Consider the following 19,607-nt stretch of genomic DNA (forward strand, 5'->3'; position numbering starts at 1 on the left):
TGACTGGGAACAAGGAATATTTCAGCCAATTGAAGGAGGACATGCAGTTTCACATTGAGCTAGGAGATGATGGCAAGTACTTGACTAGGTGAGTAGGTACCGTTAGTTTTGAGAGGGAGTCTGATAACTCTCTTCATCTCAGGGATGTCCTCTATGTTCCAAGTCTTAAGAAGAACCTTGTTTCTAATGTTACCCTAGAGGACAAGGGTTATGATGTCATTTTCAACAGAGGTGAGGCTTACCTCAAGCACTTAGCTTCTGGATTCATGAAGCATATTGGTATGAGGATGAAGAATCTTTACAGGCTACAGGTTGAGACATGTGCAACCTTGAGCAACCAGGCCAGAAGTGCATAGAGCAGAGACATGGGGGAGCTTTGGCATAGATGCATGGGGCATTTGCATCATGGGGCGCTGAAGATCCTTCAATAGATAGCCACATGTCTACCACAGTGCACATTTGACCAACATGATGTGTGTAAGGGGTGCACACTTGGCAAGTATGCCAAGTCATCTTTTCAGGGCTGAGACAACAGAGGTAAAGAGATTCTAGAGTTGGTACATTTAGACATATGTGGGCCCTTCTCTTCTCCATCTCTCATGAGACACAGGTACTATGTCACTTTCGTAGATGACTATTCCTAGAAGTCATGCATCTTCTTTATGAAGAAGGAGGAGGAGGTCTTCTCCAAGTTCATGGAGTTTGAGGCCTTGGTAGGAGTTTAAGGCCTTGGTAGAAAACCAGATTGGGAAGAAGATCAAAGCATTGAGGAGTGACAATGGTGGGGAATATGTCTCCAATGCTTTCAGGGATGTGTGTGCCGAGGAGGGCATTAAGATAGAGCTTACAACACCCCACAACCCTCAGCAGAGTGGGCTGGTTGAGAGGAAAAACCGCAACATAGTTGGAGTGTTAATTTATGGTATGTTCTATGCTTAAGAGCAATTTACTTCAATTCTGCTTATTAGCCCAATATCAATTTCCAGTATGCAACATGATAGTAAAATGTAGATAGAACATAAATGTAAACAACAGAAGACAAGCCAAGACAAGAGACACAAGATGTGGCGCCAGCCAGGGACAAACCCCAATGCGGGGAAACCATTTGATCAATTCTTCTATATTCTTCAATAATTCAACAGAGAGATAGAGATAGTACAATATCACAAATCTGTGATTTACAATAGCAGTAATGAAACCCTTGAAAAACAATGACAAGGTTGATCAATCAACTCCCAAATGTCCTGAAGACAACCTAGGAGAACTTGGCCTCTAATAGCAGTAGATGGCAACCCAAAACAATCAATGGAAGGAGGCCAAAACAACAGTCAATGTTACAACAATACTGCAACCAGCCCTAACCAGTCAACGCTGTCCCAAAGATGTCCTCCAACAGGTCAATGCAGGTTGTCCAGCAATGCGGCTAGCCTAGGAGAGGCTGCCCACACAAATCCGCAGTCAAGGGAGCCTATACGCTAGTCAACGCAGTCCTTTAGCACCCAAAACGAAGTTGCTGCACCTTCCTGCGTCCTCCTACAGTTGCTGCCCTAACTGCGTCCTCTTTCTTCTTCCCACGTGAGAGAGAGTCTTCTTCCTCCTTCGCATACCCAAGAGACAAGGAGAGAGAAGAGATGTGGAGATGAGATGAGTGAGTTAATGCCTCAAGGTCTCCTCTACTTATATGCCACGTTGAGGTTTAGCTGGGATGTGCAACACTATTTTACTTGCTGGCCGACCTGGACAAATTGTCAAGAAATACAAATAAATTCATATCTCCATGAATACATGTTGGAATCAGATGATCGTTAGATCAATCCTACACCTCTCGACAAGAGGAATCCAAGAAAAATATCAACTGCCATAAATAAGATGACCCACATGGAGTTTGGCCCTAGTTGCCAATTTTAACACTCCCTCTCAACTAGGGAGAAATCCATAAGCTAATCCATCTGTTTGTCGGTACTATCTCTGCCATCAAATGCACTGCCTTGCACTGCTCGGCTCTACTCTGTTGAACTATGAAGAAGAAGAAATGATCGAGAATGTATCATACCATCCTCTACTGACCCGAAGTCAGTTTCAATGAAGAGAGTGTGTCATACCACTCTTACTGACCTGAAGTCAGTTCCACAAGAGAGTGAGCTATATCACTCTTACTGACCCGAAGTCAGTTCCAATTGATCCCAAATCAATGTCATCCTAGCATAGGGAGTACGGTAGATACACGATGCGTCCATCGGTACTACTGTGGTCCCTATCCTCATTTTCCTACTCATTGGCCATATGAGAGGTACTTTCCAGACTGCGTGGGTAGGATGTCTCGGCAGGAGAAAGATGAACCACTCGTCTTGCCTACATGTTGCCACGGGGTATCACAAGGGAAGGCTGAATCATTCACCCTGTACATAGCGCACCACTAGGGGAGGGTAAGTCACCTTATCGTCGCTCGTCGCTCCAAAAAATACCCCAAGCCCCCTAGAGCTCCCAGATCTCAATGTATGCATCATACAAGACCCTCATAAGAGGGTCTCTCAACGACTCCTAGTCGTTCTCGGAAAGTCAAGAATTTGACCTTTCCCAGGGGCTTCGTCAGAATGTCGGCGACCTGCTCATCTGTCCCAATATGATGGAGCCTTATTGCTCCTCGCTGTACCATATCCCAGATAAAGTGGTACCTGATATCGATGTGCTTGGAGCGATCATGAAATACAGGATTCTCTGATAAATGAATCCCACTCTGGTTGTCGCAGAGGATCACGGTAGTATCCAGCGTGTGTCCAAACAACTCACTGAAGAGCTTCCTCAACCAGACAGCCTCACAGGAGGCCATACTCGCAGCAATGTACTCTACCTCGACGGTGCTCAAAGCCACCGAATTTTGTTTCCTGCTCATCCAGGATATCGAGGTAGAACCCAAAGGGAAACAACACCCGGAAGTGCTCTTTCGGTCCACCACATTGTCTGCCCAATCAACATCGGAATATCCATGTAGCCTCACCTCTCCGACAGTGTATCTCAAGCCATGAGTGATTGTGCCCCTAAGATATCTCAGAAAATTCTTGGCACCAATCTAATGTGAGTGATGAGGCTCAACCATATATTGGCTCAGCGTGTTGACTGCAAAACATATATTCGGACGGGAGTTCACCAAGAACATTAATGCTCCTATGAGTTGACGATAATTAGAAGCATTACCCAGTACAGGTCCGACAGCACTATCGCATAACTTCTTGAAGTTAAGTTCCATCGGGGTAGTCACGGGCTTGCAGTCCACCATACCAAATCTCTCCAATATCTTCACCACATATTTTCCTTGAGATAGGAAAATTTCTCCTGGCTTTTGCCAAACCTCTAGCTCTAGGAAATAGTGCATCAGTCCTAGGTCCTTCATCTCAAATTCGGAAGCCAACTCCCTCTTACATTTGTGAATGAGAGGGTCTGCACTAGTATGAGAGGCTTATCATCCTCAACCTTAAAGTAACGGTTTGGATCGGCTTCACTCCTAGTGAATCCCAATTTCATCAAGTAGCTATCGATCCTCTCATACCAAGCTTGGGATTCTTGCTTTAGCCCATAGAGAGCTTTCTTCAAACTGCATACGTGAGATTCCTGATTATGAATCTCAAACCCCTCGGGTTGTTCCACATAGACTTCCTCTTTAATCGAACCATGCAAGAACGCGGTCTTGACATCCATCTGATGTAGGTTCCATCCTTGCGAAGCGGCAAGGGCTATGATCGAGCGAATAGTGGTGTATCGGGAAACAGGTGCAAATATCTCATCATAATCTACACCTTCCTTTGAGAGAAGCCTCAAGCAACAAAGCGATCCTTATACTTTTCAACACTCCCATCAGCTCCATGCTTGATTTTGTAAAGCCACTTCGAGGTGACAACTGTTTTGACCTGGGGTCTGGGGACCACATCCCAGGCATCATTCTTCATGATGGACTTGTATTCCTCATTCATAGCATCCTTCCATACTTGATGCTTCATAGCTTCTTCGAACGATGAAGGCTCATTTTGAATGATGGTGCTCATAATGGTCAAGTATCCTTGATACCTGGTCGCCTTCTTACTTTCACGGAAAGTCCCTCTGGGTGCAATATGCCCTTTGGCGTCATCAAGTGTCCCCTTAAGCCATGAGGGCCTCTTCCTAGAAGGGGAAGGTTCTTGCGGAGGGGGATCAATAGGATCCATAGGTTCTTCCACATCGGGCATCGTGTCAGCTTCTTTATCTTTCCTTAGAATAGGAAGATTGTCAACCTTGCTAAGAGCCATATCTTTGTCAAAGGTGACATCATGACTTATCTCGACTTCCCTTTGACTAGCCACAGATATTTTATAGCCCCTAGAAGTTTCGCTATAGCCCACAAAGATTCCTTTTTTACCAGATGCACCCAATTTGCTTCTTTTCTCTTTTGGCACATGAAAATATATAGGACTTCTGAAAATTCTAAAATGGGAGACATCAGGTTTCTCACCAGTGAACATTTCTTTAGGAGTCTTGGAATCCAATGCTTGATGAGGGCATCGGTTTTGAACATATACGACGGCATTCGCAGCTTCGGCCCATAGAAACTTTGGAAGCCTTTGATCATGGAGCATGGAACAAACAACTTCCAAAATCGTACGATTCTTCCTTTCAGCCACACCATTCTGCTAAGGAGTGTATGGTGTTGTGGTCTCCCTCTTAATGCTAGCTTCCTTGCAAAAGTCATGGAACTCATTGGATTCATACTCGGTCCCATTATCAGTCCTTAAGATCTTGATCCTCTTCTCGGTTTGATTCTCGATCAAGGCTTTGAAGTGACGGAACCGGGAGAACACTTCATCCTTCTTTTTCAAGAAGTATATTTAAGTCTTACGAGAATAATCATCTGTAAAAGTGAGATAATATAGATATCCTCCCAAAGAGTTCACAGGGATCATACCAGATATGTCGGAGTGAACCAATTGCAAAATGTTTGAGGTCTTGCTATGGCTTGAGGGGAATGGCCCCCTTTTGAGCTTTCTTTCGGCACATCCCGGACATACACCTTCATGCTCTACTTTAAACTCGGGCATCCCTGTCACCATTTGTCTCACATCGGGTAGAGCCTTATAATGAAGGTGGGCAAACCTCTGGTGCCATAGTTCAGATTGTAGAGTTGTGTCGCAAGACATGACTCCCAACGGACTTCCTCCAACTTGATATAAAGAGTCAACCCGAAACCTAAGATTGAAAGCATCTTTGAAATTCTTTTTCCACACACGTACCTTGCCATCGATGAAGGCCACCTTGTAGCCTTTGTTTTCCATTGCCGAAATGGACACTAGGTTCTTCTTGAGATCAGGTACATATAGGACTTCTTGCAAATGGATCGTGTTACCCTGATTTAATTGAAGAGTAACATTCCCTACACCCTTTACGGGATAGGTGGAATTGTCTCCAAGAATAATGTCCAAGTTTGTCTCCTTCTCTATCAGATTAGAGAGAGCTTCCTTGTAACTAGTGAAGTGCCTTGAGGCACCACTATCAATAAGCCAATTGCCCAACGAATCCGAAGGAGAGGTAGTGGAGAGTGTCGATATCAGATAATATTCATCTTGCTTATTGTTAACAACATTTGATTCATACCTGGAGTTCCGGAGTTCCTTGCTTTCTTGGAGGGTTGACCACTTCCTTGATTTCTTGCATTCCTCTTTCCTTTGCCATTGAACGTGCCATTCCTTTGATTGTGGTTGGAGTTGCCCCGGGAGTGATTTTGATCATCGTCATGTGATGTGTCCTTTCTATTTGGACACTCCCTCGCATAGTGGCCAAATTTATTGCAAACGAAGCATCTTCCCTTCCTTCCACCTCGATCCGGTCTTTCTTTTGAAGTGACCTTTAGACCTAGAATTATTTCTCCTTTTGGCATGAGAGGAGAAAGTAGTGGGATTACCTTTGCTTGAAGGCATTTATTGCTCCACCATCCTTGTCTCTTCTTGAATGCATCTCGCCATCAATTCCTCAAATCCAGGAATTTGATCATTGTTGAGAAGAGTGGTTCTAAATACATACCATTCGGATGGGAGCCCTCCAAGGGTAGTGATAGTTAGTTCCTTGTCAGGAATGACTTCTCCAATCGATAAGAGATCATTCTTGATCTCAATGATCCTTAAGAAGTAGGATTGAATATCCTCATCCTTGCCCTTCTTAATATCCTTCAGCTTATTTTTGAGGAACAAAACTTGATTTGCATCACTAAATTTAAACAAGCTTACCAGCCTATCGTAGATCTCCTTGGAGGTGTTCAACTTGGAAATGTAGGCCACCATACGCTTGTCAATAGAGTCCCGGATGATCTTCTTTGCTTTGACTTCACCCTTAGTGTACTTGTTCCTTGTAGCAGCTGGTGCATTTGACGGAGGCTTCGTAATTCTGCCCCTCACATAGTCCAACACTTCCTGCTCTTCCAATCTCAGATCAAGAGATATCTTCCATCCGTGATAGTCAGACTTCTTACGGAGCTTGTCTTCGGCGGGGAAGTGTGTTGAGGAACCCATGAAGCCTTTTGACTTTTTCCAACCGTCTTTGGTGATTGCTCTTTCTCTTGCTTGGGCTTTGTCTTCACCTCAGCTCTGATACCATGTTAATTTATGGTATGTTCTATGCTTAAGAGCAATTTACTTCAATTCTTCTTATTAGCCCAATATCAATTTCTAGTATGCAATCACATCAACATGATAGCAAAATGTAGATAGAACATATATGTAAACAACAGAAGACAAGCCAAGACAAGAGACACAATATGTGGCACCAGCCAGGGACAAACCCCAATGTGGGGAAACCCTTTGATCAATTCTTCTATATTCTTCAATAATTTAGCAGAGAGAGAGAGACAGTACAATATCACAAATCTGTGATTTACAACAGCAGTAATGAAACCCTTGAACAACAATGACAAGGCTGATCAATCAGCGCCCAAATGTCCTCAAGACAACCTAGGAGAACTCGGCCTCCAACAGCAGTAGATGGTAGCCCAAAACAGTGAATGGAAGGAGGTCAAAACAACAGTCAATGCTACAGCAATACTACAGCCAACCCTAACCAGTCAACGCTGTCCCAAAGATGTCCTCCAACAGGTCAACGCAGGTTGTCTAGCGATGCGGCTAGCCTAGGAGAGGCTGCCCACACAAATCCGCAGTCAAGGGAGCCTATACACTAGTCAACGCAGTCCTTTAGCACCCAAAACGAAGTTGCTGCACCTTCCTGTGTCCTCCTACAGCTGCTGCCCTAACTATGTCCTCTTTCTTCTTCCCACGTGAGAGAGAGTCTTCTTCCTCCTTCGCATACCCAAGAGACAAGGAGAGAGAAGAGATGTGGAGATGAGATGAGTGAGTTAATGCCTCAAGGTCTCCTCTACTTATATGCCACGTTGAGGTTTAGCTGGGGGTGTGCAACACTATTTTACTTGCTGGTCGACCTTGACAAATTGTCAAGAAATACAAATAAATTCATATCTCCATGAATACATGTCGGAATCGGATGATCGTTAGATCAATCCTACACCTCTCGACGAGAGGAATCCAAGAAAAATATCAGCTGCCATAAATAAGATGACCCACATGGAGTTTGGCCCTAGTTTCCAATTTTAACATGGAGTGGCCAAGGCCATATTGCATGACCAGGGGTTACTCATGTTCTTGTGGGCAGAAGCATGCAACACTGCAAAATTTCTGTAGAACAGGAGTCCACACAGGGTGCTTGAACGTGTTACACTAGAGGAGGCTTTCATAGGCAAGAAGCTTGATGTTTCTCACTTTCGCCTCTTTGGGACAAAAGTTTACTGCCATGTGTCCAAAGACAACAGGAAGAAACTGAAGCCCACAACTGAAAAGGGAATTTTCGTGGGTTACAGTGAGACATTTAAGGCGTACAAGGTGTAGATACCATCATTCAAGAAAACAATTATCAGGCGGGATGTGAGGTTTGAGGAGGACAGAGCTCTGAGGGAATCCTTGGAGCAAGAAATGCCTTCTAATAGAGGCAACCCCACTGCTTTCTCCACTCATGCCAAAAGGAGAAATAATACAGGGTTTCAAGGTCATTTCAATGGAAAACCTGGATCTAAGGGTGGAAGGAAGGGCAAGTGCTTTGTTTGCAATAAGTTTGGCCACTATGCAAGGGAGTGTCCAAATAGAAGGGACACATCACATGATGATGATCACAATCATTCTAGGGGTAACTTCAACAACAACAATCAAAGGAATGGCAGGTACAATGGCAAAGGAAAAAGGAATGCGGGACATCATGGAAATGGTCAACCCTCCAAGAAAGCAAGGAACTCCAGGTATGAAGAATCAAATGTTGTTAACAATAAGCAAAAGGAATACTATATTATATCGGCCCTCTCCACTACCTCTCCTCCGGAATCTTTGGGGAATTGGCTAATTGATAGTGGTGCCTCAAGGCACTTCACCGGATACAAGGAAGCTCTCTCTAATCTAATAGAGAAGGAGACAAACTTGGAGATTATTCTTGGAGATGATGCCACCTATCCCGTGAAGGGAGTAGGGAATGTTACCCTTCAATTGAATCAAGGTAACACTATTCATTTACAAGAAGTTCTATATGTACTTGATCTCAAGAAGAACCTGGTGTCCATTTCGGCAATGGAAGACAAAGGATACAAGGTGGCATTTATCGATGGAAAGGTATGTGTCTGGAAAAGGAATTTTAAAGATGCTTTTACTCTTGGGTTCAGGGTTGACACTTTGTATTAAGTTGGAGGAAGTCCATTGGGAGCCATGTCTTGTGACACATCTCTACAATTTGAACTATGGCACCGAAGGTTTGCCCATCTTCATTATAAGGCTCTACCTGATGTGAGACAGATGGTGACAGGTATGCCCGAGTTCAAAGTAGAGCATGAAGGTGTATGTCCGGGATGTGCCGAAGGGAAACTTACAAGGGGACCATTCCCCTCAAGTAATAGCAAGACCACAAATATATTGCAGTTGATCCACTCCGACATATCTGGTATGATGCCCGTAAACTCTTTGGGAGGATACTTATATTATCTCACCTTTACGGATGATTATTCTCGCAAAACTTGGATCTACTTCTTGAAAAAGAAGGATGAAGTGTTCACTTGGTTCTGTCACTTCAAAGCCATGATCGAAAACCAATCCGAGAAGAGAATCAAGATATTGAGGACTGATAATGGGACTGAGTACGAATCAAATGAATTCCATGATTATTGTAGAGAAGCTGGCATTAAGAGGGAGACTACAACACCATACACTCTTGAGCAGAATGGTGTCGCTGAAAGGAAGAATCATACTATTGTAGAAGCTGTTTGTGCCATGCTTCATGATCAAGGTATTCCAAAGTTCCTATGAGCCGAAGCTGCAAATATCGCCATGTATGTTCAAAACCAATGCCCTCATCAAGCATTGGACTCCAAGACTCCCGAAGAAATGTTCACTGGTAAGAAACTCGATGTCTCTCATTTTAGAATTTTTGGAAGTCCCGTATATTTTCATGTACCGAAAGAGAAAAGAAGCAAATTGGGTGCATCTGGGAAGAAAGGAATCTTTGTGGGCTATAGCAAAAATTCTAAGGGCTATAGAATTTAGGTGGCTGGTCAAAGGGAAGTTGAGATAAGTGATGATGTCACCTTTGACGAAGATATGGCCCTCAACAAGATCAACAACCTTCCTATTCCAAGGAAGGACAAAGAAGTTGACATCGGAAAACAGGGTGAAAAAGAGGACGAATCGATGCCTGATGTTGATGAACCTATGGATCCTATTGATCCTCCTCCCTAAGAGCCCTTGTCCTCCAAGAAGAGACCCTCATGGCTTAGGGAGACTCTCGAAGATGCTGAGAGACATATTGCACAAAGGGGGACTTTCTATGAGAGCAAGAAGCCGAACAAGTATCAAGGATACTTGACCGTCATGAGCACTATCATTCAAATGAGCCTTCATCATTTGAAGAAGCCGTGAAGCAACAAGTATGGAAGGATGCTATGAATGAAGAGTACGAGTCAATTATGAAAAATGATGTCTAGGATGTGGTTCCTAGACCCCAGGACAAATCGGTTGTCACCTCTAAGTGGCTTTACAAAATCAAGCATGGAGCTGATGGAAGTGCAGAAAAGTTCAAGGCTCACTTTGTTGCTAGAGGCTTCTCTCAAAAGGAAGGTGTAGATTACGATGAGATATTTGCACCTGTTGCCCGATACACCACTATCCGCTCAATCATAGCCCTTGCTGCCTCGCAAGGATGGAACCTACATCAGATGGATGCCAATACTACTTTCTTGCATGGTTCGATTAAAGAGGAAGTCTATGTGGAGCAAGCCGAGGGGTTTGAGGTTCATGATCGAGAATCTCATGTATGCAGGTTGAAGAAATCTCTCTATGGCTTGAAGTAAGCACCCCGGGCTTGGTATGAGAGGATTGATAACTATCTGATGACGCTGACATTCACTAGAAGTGAAGCCGATCCAAACCTTTACTTTAAGGTTGAAAATGATAAACCTCTCATATTGGTACTTTATGTGGACGACCTCTTTTTGACAGGTGCAGCCCCTCTCATTCACAAATGTAAGAGGAGTTGAGATGAAGGACCTAGGATTGATGCACTACTTCCTAGGGTTGGAGGTCTGGCAAAAGCCAGGAGAAATTTTCCTATCTCAAGGAAAATATGTTGTGAAGATATTGGAAAGATTTGGGATGGTGGACTGCAAGCCTGTGACTACCCCGATGGAACTTAACTTCAAGAAGTTATGTGGTAGTGCTGCCGGACCTGAATTGGGAAATGCTTCTGAGTATCGTCAACTCATAGGAGCACTGATGTTCTTGGTGAACTCCCGTTCGGATATATGTTTTGCAGTTAATACGTTGAGCCAATATATGGTTGAGCCTCATCACATACATTGGATTGGTGCCAAGAATCTTCTGAGATATCTTCGGGGCACAATCACTCATGGACTGAGATACATTGCCGGAGATGTGAGGCTGCATGGTTATTCTGATGCTGATTGGGCTGACAGTATGGTGGATCGCAAGAGCACTTCTGGGTGTTGTTTCTCTTTGGGTTCTGCTTCGATATCTTGGATGAGCAGGAAGCAGAAGTCAGTTGCCTTGAGCACCGCTGAGGCCGAATACATAGCTGCGAGTATGGCCTCTTGTGAAGTTGTCTGGTTGAGGAAGCTCTTCAGTGAGCTGTTTGGACATGTGCTGGATACCACTGTGATCCTCTGCGACAATTAGAGTGGGATCCGATTATCAAAGAATCCCGTATTTCATGATCGCTCCAAGCATATAGATATCAGGCACCACTTTATCCGGGATGTGGTACAACGAGGAGCAATAAGGCTCCATCACATTGGGATTGATGAGCAGGTCGCCGACATTCTGACAAAGCCCATGGGAAAGGTCAAATTCTTGGCCTTCCGAGAACGACTAGGAGTCGTGGAGAGACACTCTTATGAGGGTCCTGTATGATATGGACATTGAGCTCTGGGAGCTCCCAGGGGCTTGGGGTATTTCTTGGAGCGATGAGCAACCATAGGGTGAGTGGTTCAACCTTCCCCTAAGGGTTTGTTGTGTACAGGGTGAGGGGTTCAGCCTTCCCATGTGATACCCTGTGGCGACATGTAGGCAGGAAGAGTGGTTCATCCTTCTCCTACTGAGACATCCTACTGATGCAGTCTGGGACTCATGGGAAGTACCTCTCATTTGGCCAATGAGTAGGGAAATGAGGATCGAGACCATAGTACTATCGATGAACGCAACGTGTACTACCGTACTCCCTATGCTAGGATGACCGATATTGATTTGGGATCATGGGTCAGTAAGAGTGGTATGAGACACTCTTTTGATTGGAACTGACTTCGGGTCAGTAAGAGTGGTATGAGACACTCTCTTTTGATTGGAACTGACTTCAAGTCAGTAAGAGTGGTATGAGACACTCTCTTTTATCTGGGACTGACTTCGGGTTAGTAGAGAATGGTATGATACATTCTCGATCACTTCTTCTTCTTCATAGTTCAGTAGAGCATAATAGAGCAGGGCAGAGCAGTGCATTGATGATAGAGATAGTACCGATTGGTAGATGGATTAGCAGATGGAGTTCTCCCTAGTTGAGGGGGAGTGTTAAAATTGGCAACTAAGCCAAACTCCACATGGGTCATCTTATTTATGACAACTGATATTTTTCTTGGATTCCTCTCTCCGAGAGGTGTAGGATTGATCTAAAGATCATCTGATTCCTACATGTAAAAATGAAGATATGAATTTATTTATATTATGGACAAATTGTCAAGATCGGCCAGCGACCAAAACAGGCATTTTAACCCCCATGCTCATCCTCAACGCTACATATAAAAGGAGGAGACCTCAAGTCATTTTATCCTCATCTCATCTCAACACATCTCTCTCTCCTCACTTGATTGGGTACGCAAATCTGGTAGCTTTCTCTCACACGTGTGAAGGAAGGAAGATGTTTTCTGCTGACTATGTTGAGTAGCATTGAACAATGTTGACCGAGCTGCAGGGAGGCTTTCTAGGGCCGTGTTGACCAACGTTGATTGCGGATTTGGGTGAGGAAATTCTGTTTGGGTAGGCCGCAATTATGGGCACGAATTCCAAGGCTGTTTGACCCCTGCATTGACCAGCGTTGACTGTCGTAGAACTGGCCGCAGGGTTGACTTCTGTTGACCAGATTTGACTAGACATTTTCGGACTGTTTTGGGCTGTTTGGGTTTGTTGTTGGAGGCTGAAGTTGATTGGGTTTGACTGAGCTGCTTAGAGGAAGAATTCTGCTCTGTTTTACCAGCGTTGACTTTTCTGGTTAGGGTTTTTTTTGCTGTTGTCATAAATGATCAGATTTGTAAATTTGTACTATCTCTCTCTGCTGAACTATTGAAGAACATAAGAAGAATTGATCAAGGGTTTCCCCACATTGGGGTTTGTCCTTGGCTGGTGCCACATCTTGTGTCCTCTTGTCTTGGCTTGTCTTCTACTGTTTATGTTTATGTTCTATCTGCATTTTACTATTATGCTGATGTGATTGCTAAACTGGATATTGATATTGGGCTAATAAATAAATTGAAGTAAATTGCTCTTAAGCATAGGTCATTGATGTACTTAGTCAACACACAACTTGATATATGTTTTGCAGTGAACTAATTGAGCTAGTTCATGATGGATCCTACCAGAGTTCAGTGGGTTGCTACGAAGCATCTTTTGAGACATCTCAGAGGCACGGAAAATTATGGATTATGGCAAAAACAGGTTGATGGAGTGAGGCTTGAGGGCTTCACAAATGCAGATTGGGAAGGGACCTCTAGAAATCGAAAGAGTACTTCAGGTTGCGTCTTCAATATTGGATCAACAACTGTTTCTTGGTTCAACAAGAAGCGTAGATTAGTTGCACTCAGTTCAACAGAGGTCGAGAGGCAGTGTGTGAAGCTATTTGGATGAGGAAGTTGCTTATGGGACTTTTCAAGCAGAGGATGGAACCCACTGTGATACATTGTGACAATCAGAGATGTATTAAGCTCTCTAAGAATCCAATGTTTCATGATCGCTCCAAGCACATTGAGATTAGGTATCATCATCTCAGGGATTGTGTGTAGAAAGGGATAGTAAAGCTACTGTACATTCCAATAGATGAGCAGGTTGCGGATATCGTGACGAAGGCGTTAAGGAAAGGCAAGTTCGTGTTTTTCAGATATATGTTGGGAGTTGTACAAAATCCCTTCCTTGCTAAGAGGGAGTGTTGAAATTGTAGGATGGAAATTCTTCTTGCTTGTGCCTTAGCTAGTGAAGACCTCAACTTGTCTTTCTCTAGCATGAATGTGTGTTCATGTGATAGTCTATGAGTTGATTTCGAGTTTATTGGAATGGTCATCAAGTTTGCATGTGTAGTGTTGGAGCTTCAGTTAAGTGGAGTCTTCTTCAGTTAGACTACAGGACGAGGTGGCAGTGACAAGTTTAGCTAGAGTTTAGTCAGAATGAGTTAAGACTTCAATGTTGATTGGAGAGAGAATGAGTTGAGTTCTTAGTTAACTCGCAATCACAACTCGTGCTACTAGTGAGAACTTCTAATCGAACTAGGCGTCCTTTCATGGTTCAAATTCTCTCTATAAAGAGAAGGACGAAGGCACAAATTCACAGATCATTCTTTGTGTGTGGAGTACGCATAATTGAGGAGCAATTGTGCACTAGGAAATAGGAGCTCCAAGTGCACTAGGAAATAGGAGCCAAGTGCACAAGGACATAGGAGCTTCAAGTGCACAAGGAAATAGGAGCCAAGTGCGCTAGGATTGTGCAGCAGGGATCAGGGATTCTCAGTGCAGGTCGAGACTATCTTTACCAGAGATCAATTGTGCAGGGCCAAGATCAAGGCAGGCAGAGATCAATTGTAGAGCTGAGATCAGTGAGGAGAAGCCTAGCACTTTCTTAGATACAGATTGTTGGCTGCAATAGCAGCGTGAATTGTAATAGATCCATTTGCTCAAGAACAATCAATCAAATACCACAACAAAGAAAGCAGGTTTTTCCATTTGTTTTTCTTGGGTAAAACAAGTGTGTCAATTTTGTGAGTGTGTGTTTTTATATCGATTATTTTCTGCTGCATGTTGAAACTTGAAAGTTAAGAAACTCTGTATCTTGGTGAAAGTAAATTTGGTTTCAATTTTCAGTTGCCTTGTTTTCAGTAATTCATCTAAGTAGTTGCAGAGTTTCAAGGAAATTTAACAGAACTGTGGAACAAAACTATGGATACAAAATTCAGAATCCCTCAGTGACAAAATCAAATCTTAGTGACAAGCAGTGGGGCACAAATCTGTGATGCAAATATGAGGATCAACTAGACAATAACAATAAAGGGTTTATTTCCCTGTGCATGAATCAGGAAAAAAATCGGCACCTACCTGCAAATTGGTGATTGCTGGAGTGAAGTCGTTGAGCAGTGGAGAAAAATCGAACTCCACACCACAAAACCCTCAAATCTCCTCCTCCCTGGCAGTTAGAAACTCCTCTCTTCAAAGGGTTGAATTGCTGAGCTCATAGTGCAAAATGAGGGGGAAAATCCATTTTTTTTAATCTTATACATGGCCTGGCAGAACTCTCGTGATTTTTTGTTTCGACTCATGATAAATCACAACTATTTTGATTTTATCTGGAGTTTTTCATTTTTGAAAAAGTCACAAACAAATGGGCTGATAAAATCGGCAAGCCGAAAAAATCACAATTTGCCGATTTTATTGGGATTCAATCATGATGTTGGTAACAGAGGTCCCAACATGCTAGAATGGGTCCATAGCCTTCAGCTTTTTTGTAGGGCAATGATCAAAGCTGGGGCAAAAAATAAGAACAAACACAAAGGAGTGCTTGTATAAAAGATCAGATCTGCAAAGTCGTTCGGTTTTCCCTGAAAATCAGCAACAGGAGGCTGAAAAGGAAACTAATCACAAGCTGGAATTTTAACATATCCCCGGGATTATGAAAACAGCATACGGTAGTCAATCCCCACTCAACAAAAGATTTGTATATGGCAATGAAAATGTTTATTTTCCCTGCCCTAAAATCAATGCAAGATGATGGCAAAGATTTTTAGCTCAAAATCCCACCTGTTGCAAACAAAAAAAGACAAAAAATAGGAATTTGGGTTTTATAGTGAAAATTTTGGTGGCATTGGCTATGTTTTAGGTGCAATTTCTTTTTTGAAAAATTGCAATTTTTACAAAAAGTAACATTTTTTTCCCATTTGGTGGCTTTTAATGGGAAAAAAATCGGGGGGGGGGGGGGGGGGGGGGGGGGGGGGGGGTAGGGGGCTTGGGACATAATCAGAAATTTCCAATGATGCAACAGTGGTTTGGAGAGATTTGTCATTTAAATAAGTGGTGGGTTTGGTTGTTAACAATTTGCTAAGAATATAGACATCTAGTAATAGGTAGTTCATGAAGCTTTTCCTGTTTGAGTTATTGAATATTCAGGGTGTTCGAGGGTAAAATAAATGATTAATGGGACAGTTAGGTTTTGACATATAAGACATCCATAGCAGGATTAGGTTGACTACAGTTCTCAACATAAAGCAATTGTTGGGCTTGAGTCTGTCAGAGCATTAAACCAGTATTGTACAACAAGAGGGTTGGATATGCAGTAAATGCAATATGTTATATTATTTCTGCTATGTCAATACAGAAAAGATAATTCAATCAAAAAGACTGTCATTGAATGGATAAATAAATGAAAGTTACTTTGTTGTTCGCAAGATCAAGTAGGGTGGGCCTTCAGGATAACTGCCTTCTTATAGATAGGGTACTGGATGATTTCAGACTATTCTTATTATTTTATATGAGAGAACCTTCCTCATTGCTTCCGTCATGAAGCTAGTCTCTTTCTACTGATATTGGAAATTCTGTGTCTGAGCTTGTGGCAAAACATAAACAGTAAGGAAGAAATGTTCCTTACAGATAAAGCCCATTCTTTTATGTTTTTCAATCCTCTTTACTAGATGAGATTTATTTGCATTTGTTGGAACCTAATTGCTGTATTTTCCATCTTGTTCTTGTTGATGAATTCCTTTCCATGGAATGTTTTGAGAAATCATGAATGAAAATGTTTGGAATTATTACAAATATCTCCCTTTCAAATCTTGATGATGAAGGTTCCAAGGTTTTCTAGTCCTTCTCCCGAGTACAGTCAAGGGCATATCAGGAATTGTTTTGAATAATAAAAGGAAGGTTACATCATGAGGATGATGAGGGTCTTTGGTTTTTTATCAGTCTCTTTCTGCTGGTCATTTTTTTTGAGTGCCCAGTAAACACTCAAGAGATCTTGTGAGTTAAAACCGCCTGCTTCTTGTTTGAGAAGCCCAAAAGCCCTTTTAAAATTTAAATCCTCCATGATTAGACTGAGCTGTAATGTTTATTTTGTTTCCTGTCAAACTTGGCAGGCAAGTATTCCAGGCACTTATGGGAGCAATTTACCTATGTTTTGGCATGGCGGAAATCTACCGTGTCCTTTTTGAAGCATTGGGATGGACCCAGATGCTGAAGATTGCCAGCCAAAAGAAAGGCGACAACTAGAAGACATTGATTATGTCTCCCCTGAATATGAAGGGAAGCAGCTAACATGGCAAGAAATGGTTGCATACAAGGCAAGAATTATGAGCTTGTTTCTATCAGCCAAAAGATAAACTGTTGTTAGGATTAAGCCTTCAATCTACTGAACTGCTATTTCATCTATCTTGTGAACCATTTATTTCTTGTGTCTTTATGAAGAGAATTATGAGTTCTAACACTTCTTTGGTGTCTGCAGCGTCCAGTTGATGCCTTATTTGCACATCCAAGGCTTTTCAGAGCATGTGTACCTCCTGGTATGCATAAATTTCGAGGAAATATTTGGGAAGTAAATGATCTACCCCATGTTTTACATGGATTGGGATATCCTTTGCCCATGTCTGATACCATCCCACAGGCAACTGAGGCCAGGAACATTGAATTAGGACTTGGACTTCAGGTGTTTTATTCTATGTCGACCTCTGCCTTGTGTTGTTCAATTTCTATTTCAAATTTGAAAACAGAGTGATGTATAGAGGAAAAAGTAAAGGTCAAAAACTTGGTACCATAAAATTTGAAAACATTGACGAGTAGTTCTGTTTTTGGTTAAATAATTTCTGTGAATTGTTTGTACTCAGAACTATATTGAGTAAATGCAGTGGGTATTTGAGATTGAAGTTGCTTGGAAAAATATAATTCAGATTTATGTTGAAGTGCATTGTTATAATAAAAATAAATATTTTTTATTTGTTGAATATCAAATGCTGATTATTTAAAACCTTGACATCAAATAACACAATACTGGAGCTTGTCTGAAACTGTAAACTGAAAAAGACACTGATGTTAGAAAAGGGATCTCATGCATTTAAAGTGATGACTTAATATACAGACACAAAACACATTCTAATTGTGGTGAGGAAAGAACAAAGGACATTTGACAGTCCATTTTCATCAAGACTTTAAGTCTAACTGTTCCCTAGTTCGATGCTCTTTTAAAATCTATTTTTCGTGTAACATCTTTTTTTGAATTTGTCTACTCCTATATTGATACAAAATAATTTTACAAAGAGGCCACTGCCTCGAGAAGTCTAGCCCAGAAATGCGGCATGCTCACATAGCAAAGCTGAACACTGTCCAAAAAGACCTGCTGAGGATCGACCTGAATGACTGCTAGGAACATAACCATGACTAGTACATAGGAACAGAAAGACACCATTATCGTACTTGGAACTAAAGACTGAACAGAGGTAATTCAGCAACCAAAACAAGATAACTAGGCCTAGGCAAGAAAACAGAGAAGCGCTGCCCAATACAAAACTGTGGTCAGACCTCAAAACCAGCTGTGCCCGAAATCGGGACCAAAAAACACAGTCTAGAGGAATGCTGCCCACGCAGGGGAAACCGGCAATTAGATTTTGGAACAAAGGACTGAGCATGGGAACTGGTAAGCATATCATGGCGGTAAAATAGGTGAAAATTGAGCACCCTCGAGCCACAATGAAACCAAAAAACCATTGGACGCAGACCTGATTAAGCTTCATGAGAGGTGGAGGGTTGCTCTTCGATGATGCGGCACCCATAATTGTAGTCGTCTTCGTCCTCAGAGGGATGGCCCTCTTTGCTTGAATAACCGCCTCCAGTAGGGACGCTCGGACCAGCCTGATTATCCATGACCTGGGTTGCAATGCACTTACTCGGACCCGGTGCCTGACTCTGCTTGTGATCCATCTGAGTGGTACCATGCTTAGTCACCCCAGGGGTAACAGCTACCTGACAAGAAGTAACCTCGCGAAGCTCAATGGAGACCGAGGCTATGAAGGAGAAATTACTGTGAGTACAGGGGAACTGGAGCCGAGCTGTATTAGTAGGAGAATTGAGAGAGCCCGCTGCCGTATTAAGCTGCCCACGACCTCGACCACGTCCATGCCTGGTAGCAGGATAGCTGTCCGAGTAGAAGTCCGAGCAAAAAGTCGAGGAATCCGTCGTGGAGGAGGAGGCCTGGCGGACAACTTGCCCCCGGGAGCTTCCCCTCCTGCTACTCATTCTTTGGCGAGGTCTGGGCATAGTGGGAGTAACAGGAGGTTCAGAACGGGCTGCAGAACTGAGGAGGCCAAAAGGGACAAAAATTAGCTTGGCTTCAGCACACAGATGGGCAGTGGGAAGGACAAAGGACGAGCAGCTAATGAGATTGCAGAAAGGGCAGAGAGATGCCTGAAGCCCCGGCCAAAAAACCACCCAGCGATCCAGAGCCCAACTTATCCCAGGGCTGGTTCGAGAGTGAATCTCTGCAACAACAAAGGAGTGATGCAAGCGCAAATGAAATGAGCTGAGGGCGCCATGATAAGAAAAAGAACAGGCCGGAGAGGAGGGACAGGCTGCATTAATGCAGCATTGAAGTTGATATCAAAGGAATTAAAGACCAACTTTGCGCGAGGCCGAGTGGCGGTGGTGATAAGCCACGCGCCCACCCACTTGGCTGCCCACGTACCTGTTAGACATTTAAACACCCGGATCTGGGAGAGATAGATCTTGTTGCACTAGGAGAGTGCATTCTCAT

At 43.0% G+C, this 19,607-nt stretch overlaps 1 protein-coding gene across 1 annotated transcript in view; it reads left to right on the forward strand.

Moving 5' to 3' along the window:
* LOC149164184 (ribonuclease III domain-containing protein RNC1, chloroplastic-like) overlaps window positions 1-19,607 on the forward strand; it is a 214,111-nt gene that overhangs the window by 5,411 nt on the left and 189,093 nt on the right. Inside the window, 3 exon segments of the mRNA XM_089431989.1 lie at window positions 16,945-17,018; window positions 17,021-17,148; window positions 17,310-17,510. Of these exon segments, the coding sequence (XP_089288115.1) occupies window positions 16,945-17,018; window positions 17,021-17,148; window positions 17,310-17,510 (403 nt within the window).

This window comes from Pinus tabuliformis, chromosome 5_1, assembly GCF_031772625.1.
Source record: "Pinus tabuliformis cultivar Carrire ecotype Pingquan chromosome 5_1, CPIR1, whole genome shotgun sequence".
Taxonomy (NCBI): domain Eukaryota; kingdom Viridiplantae; phylum Streptophyta; class Pinopsida; order Pinales; family Pinaceae; genus Pinus; species Pinus tabuliformis.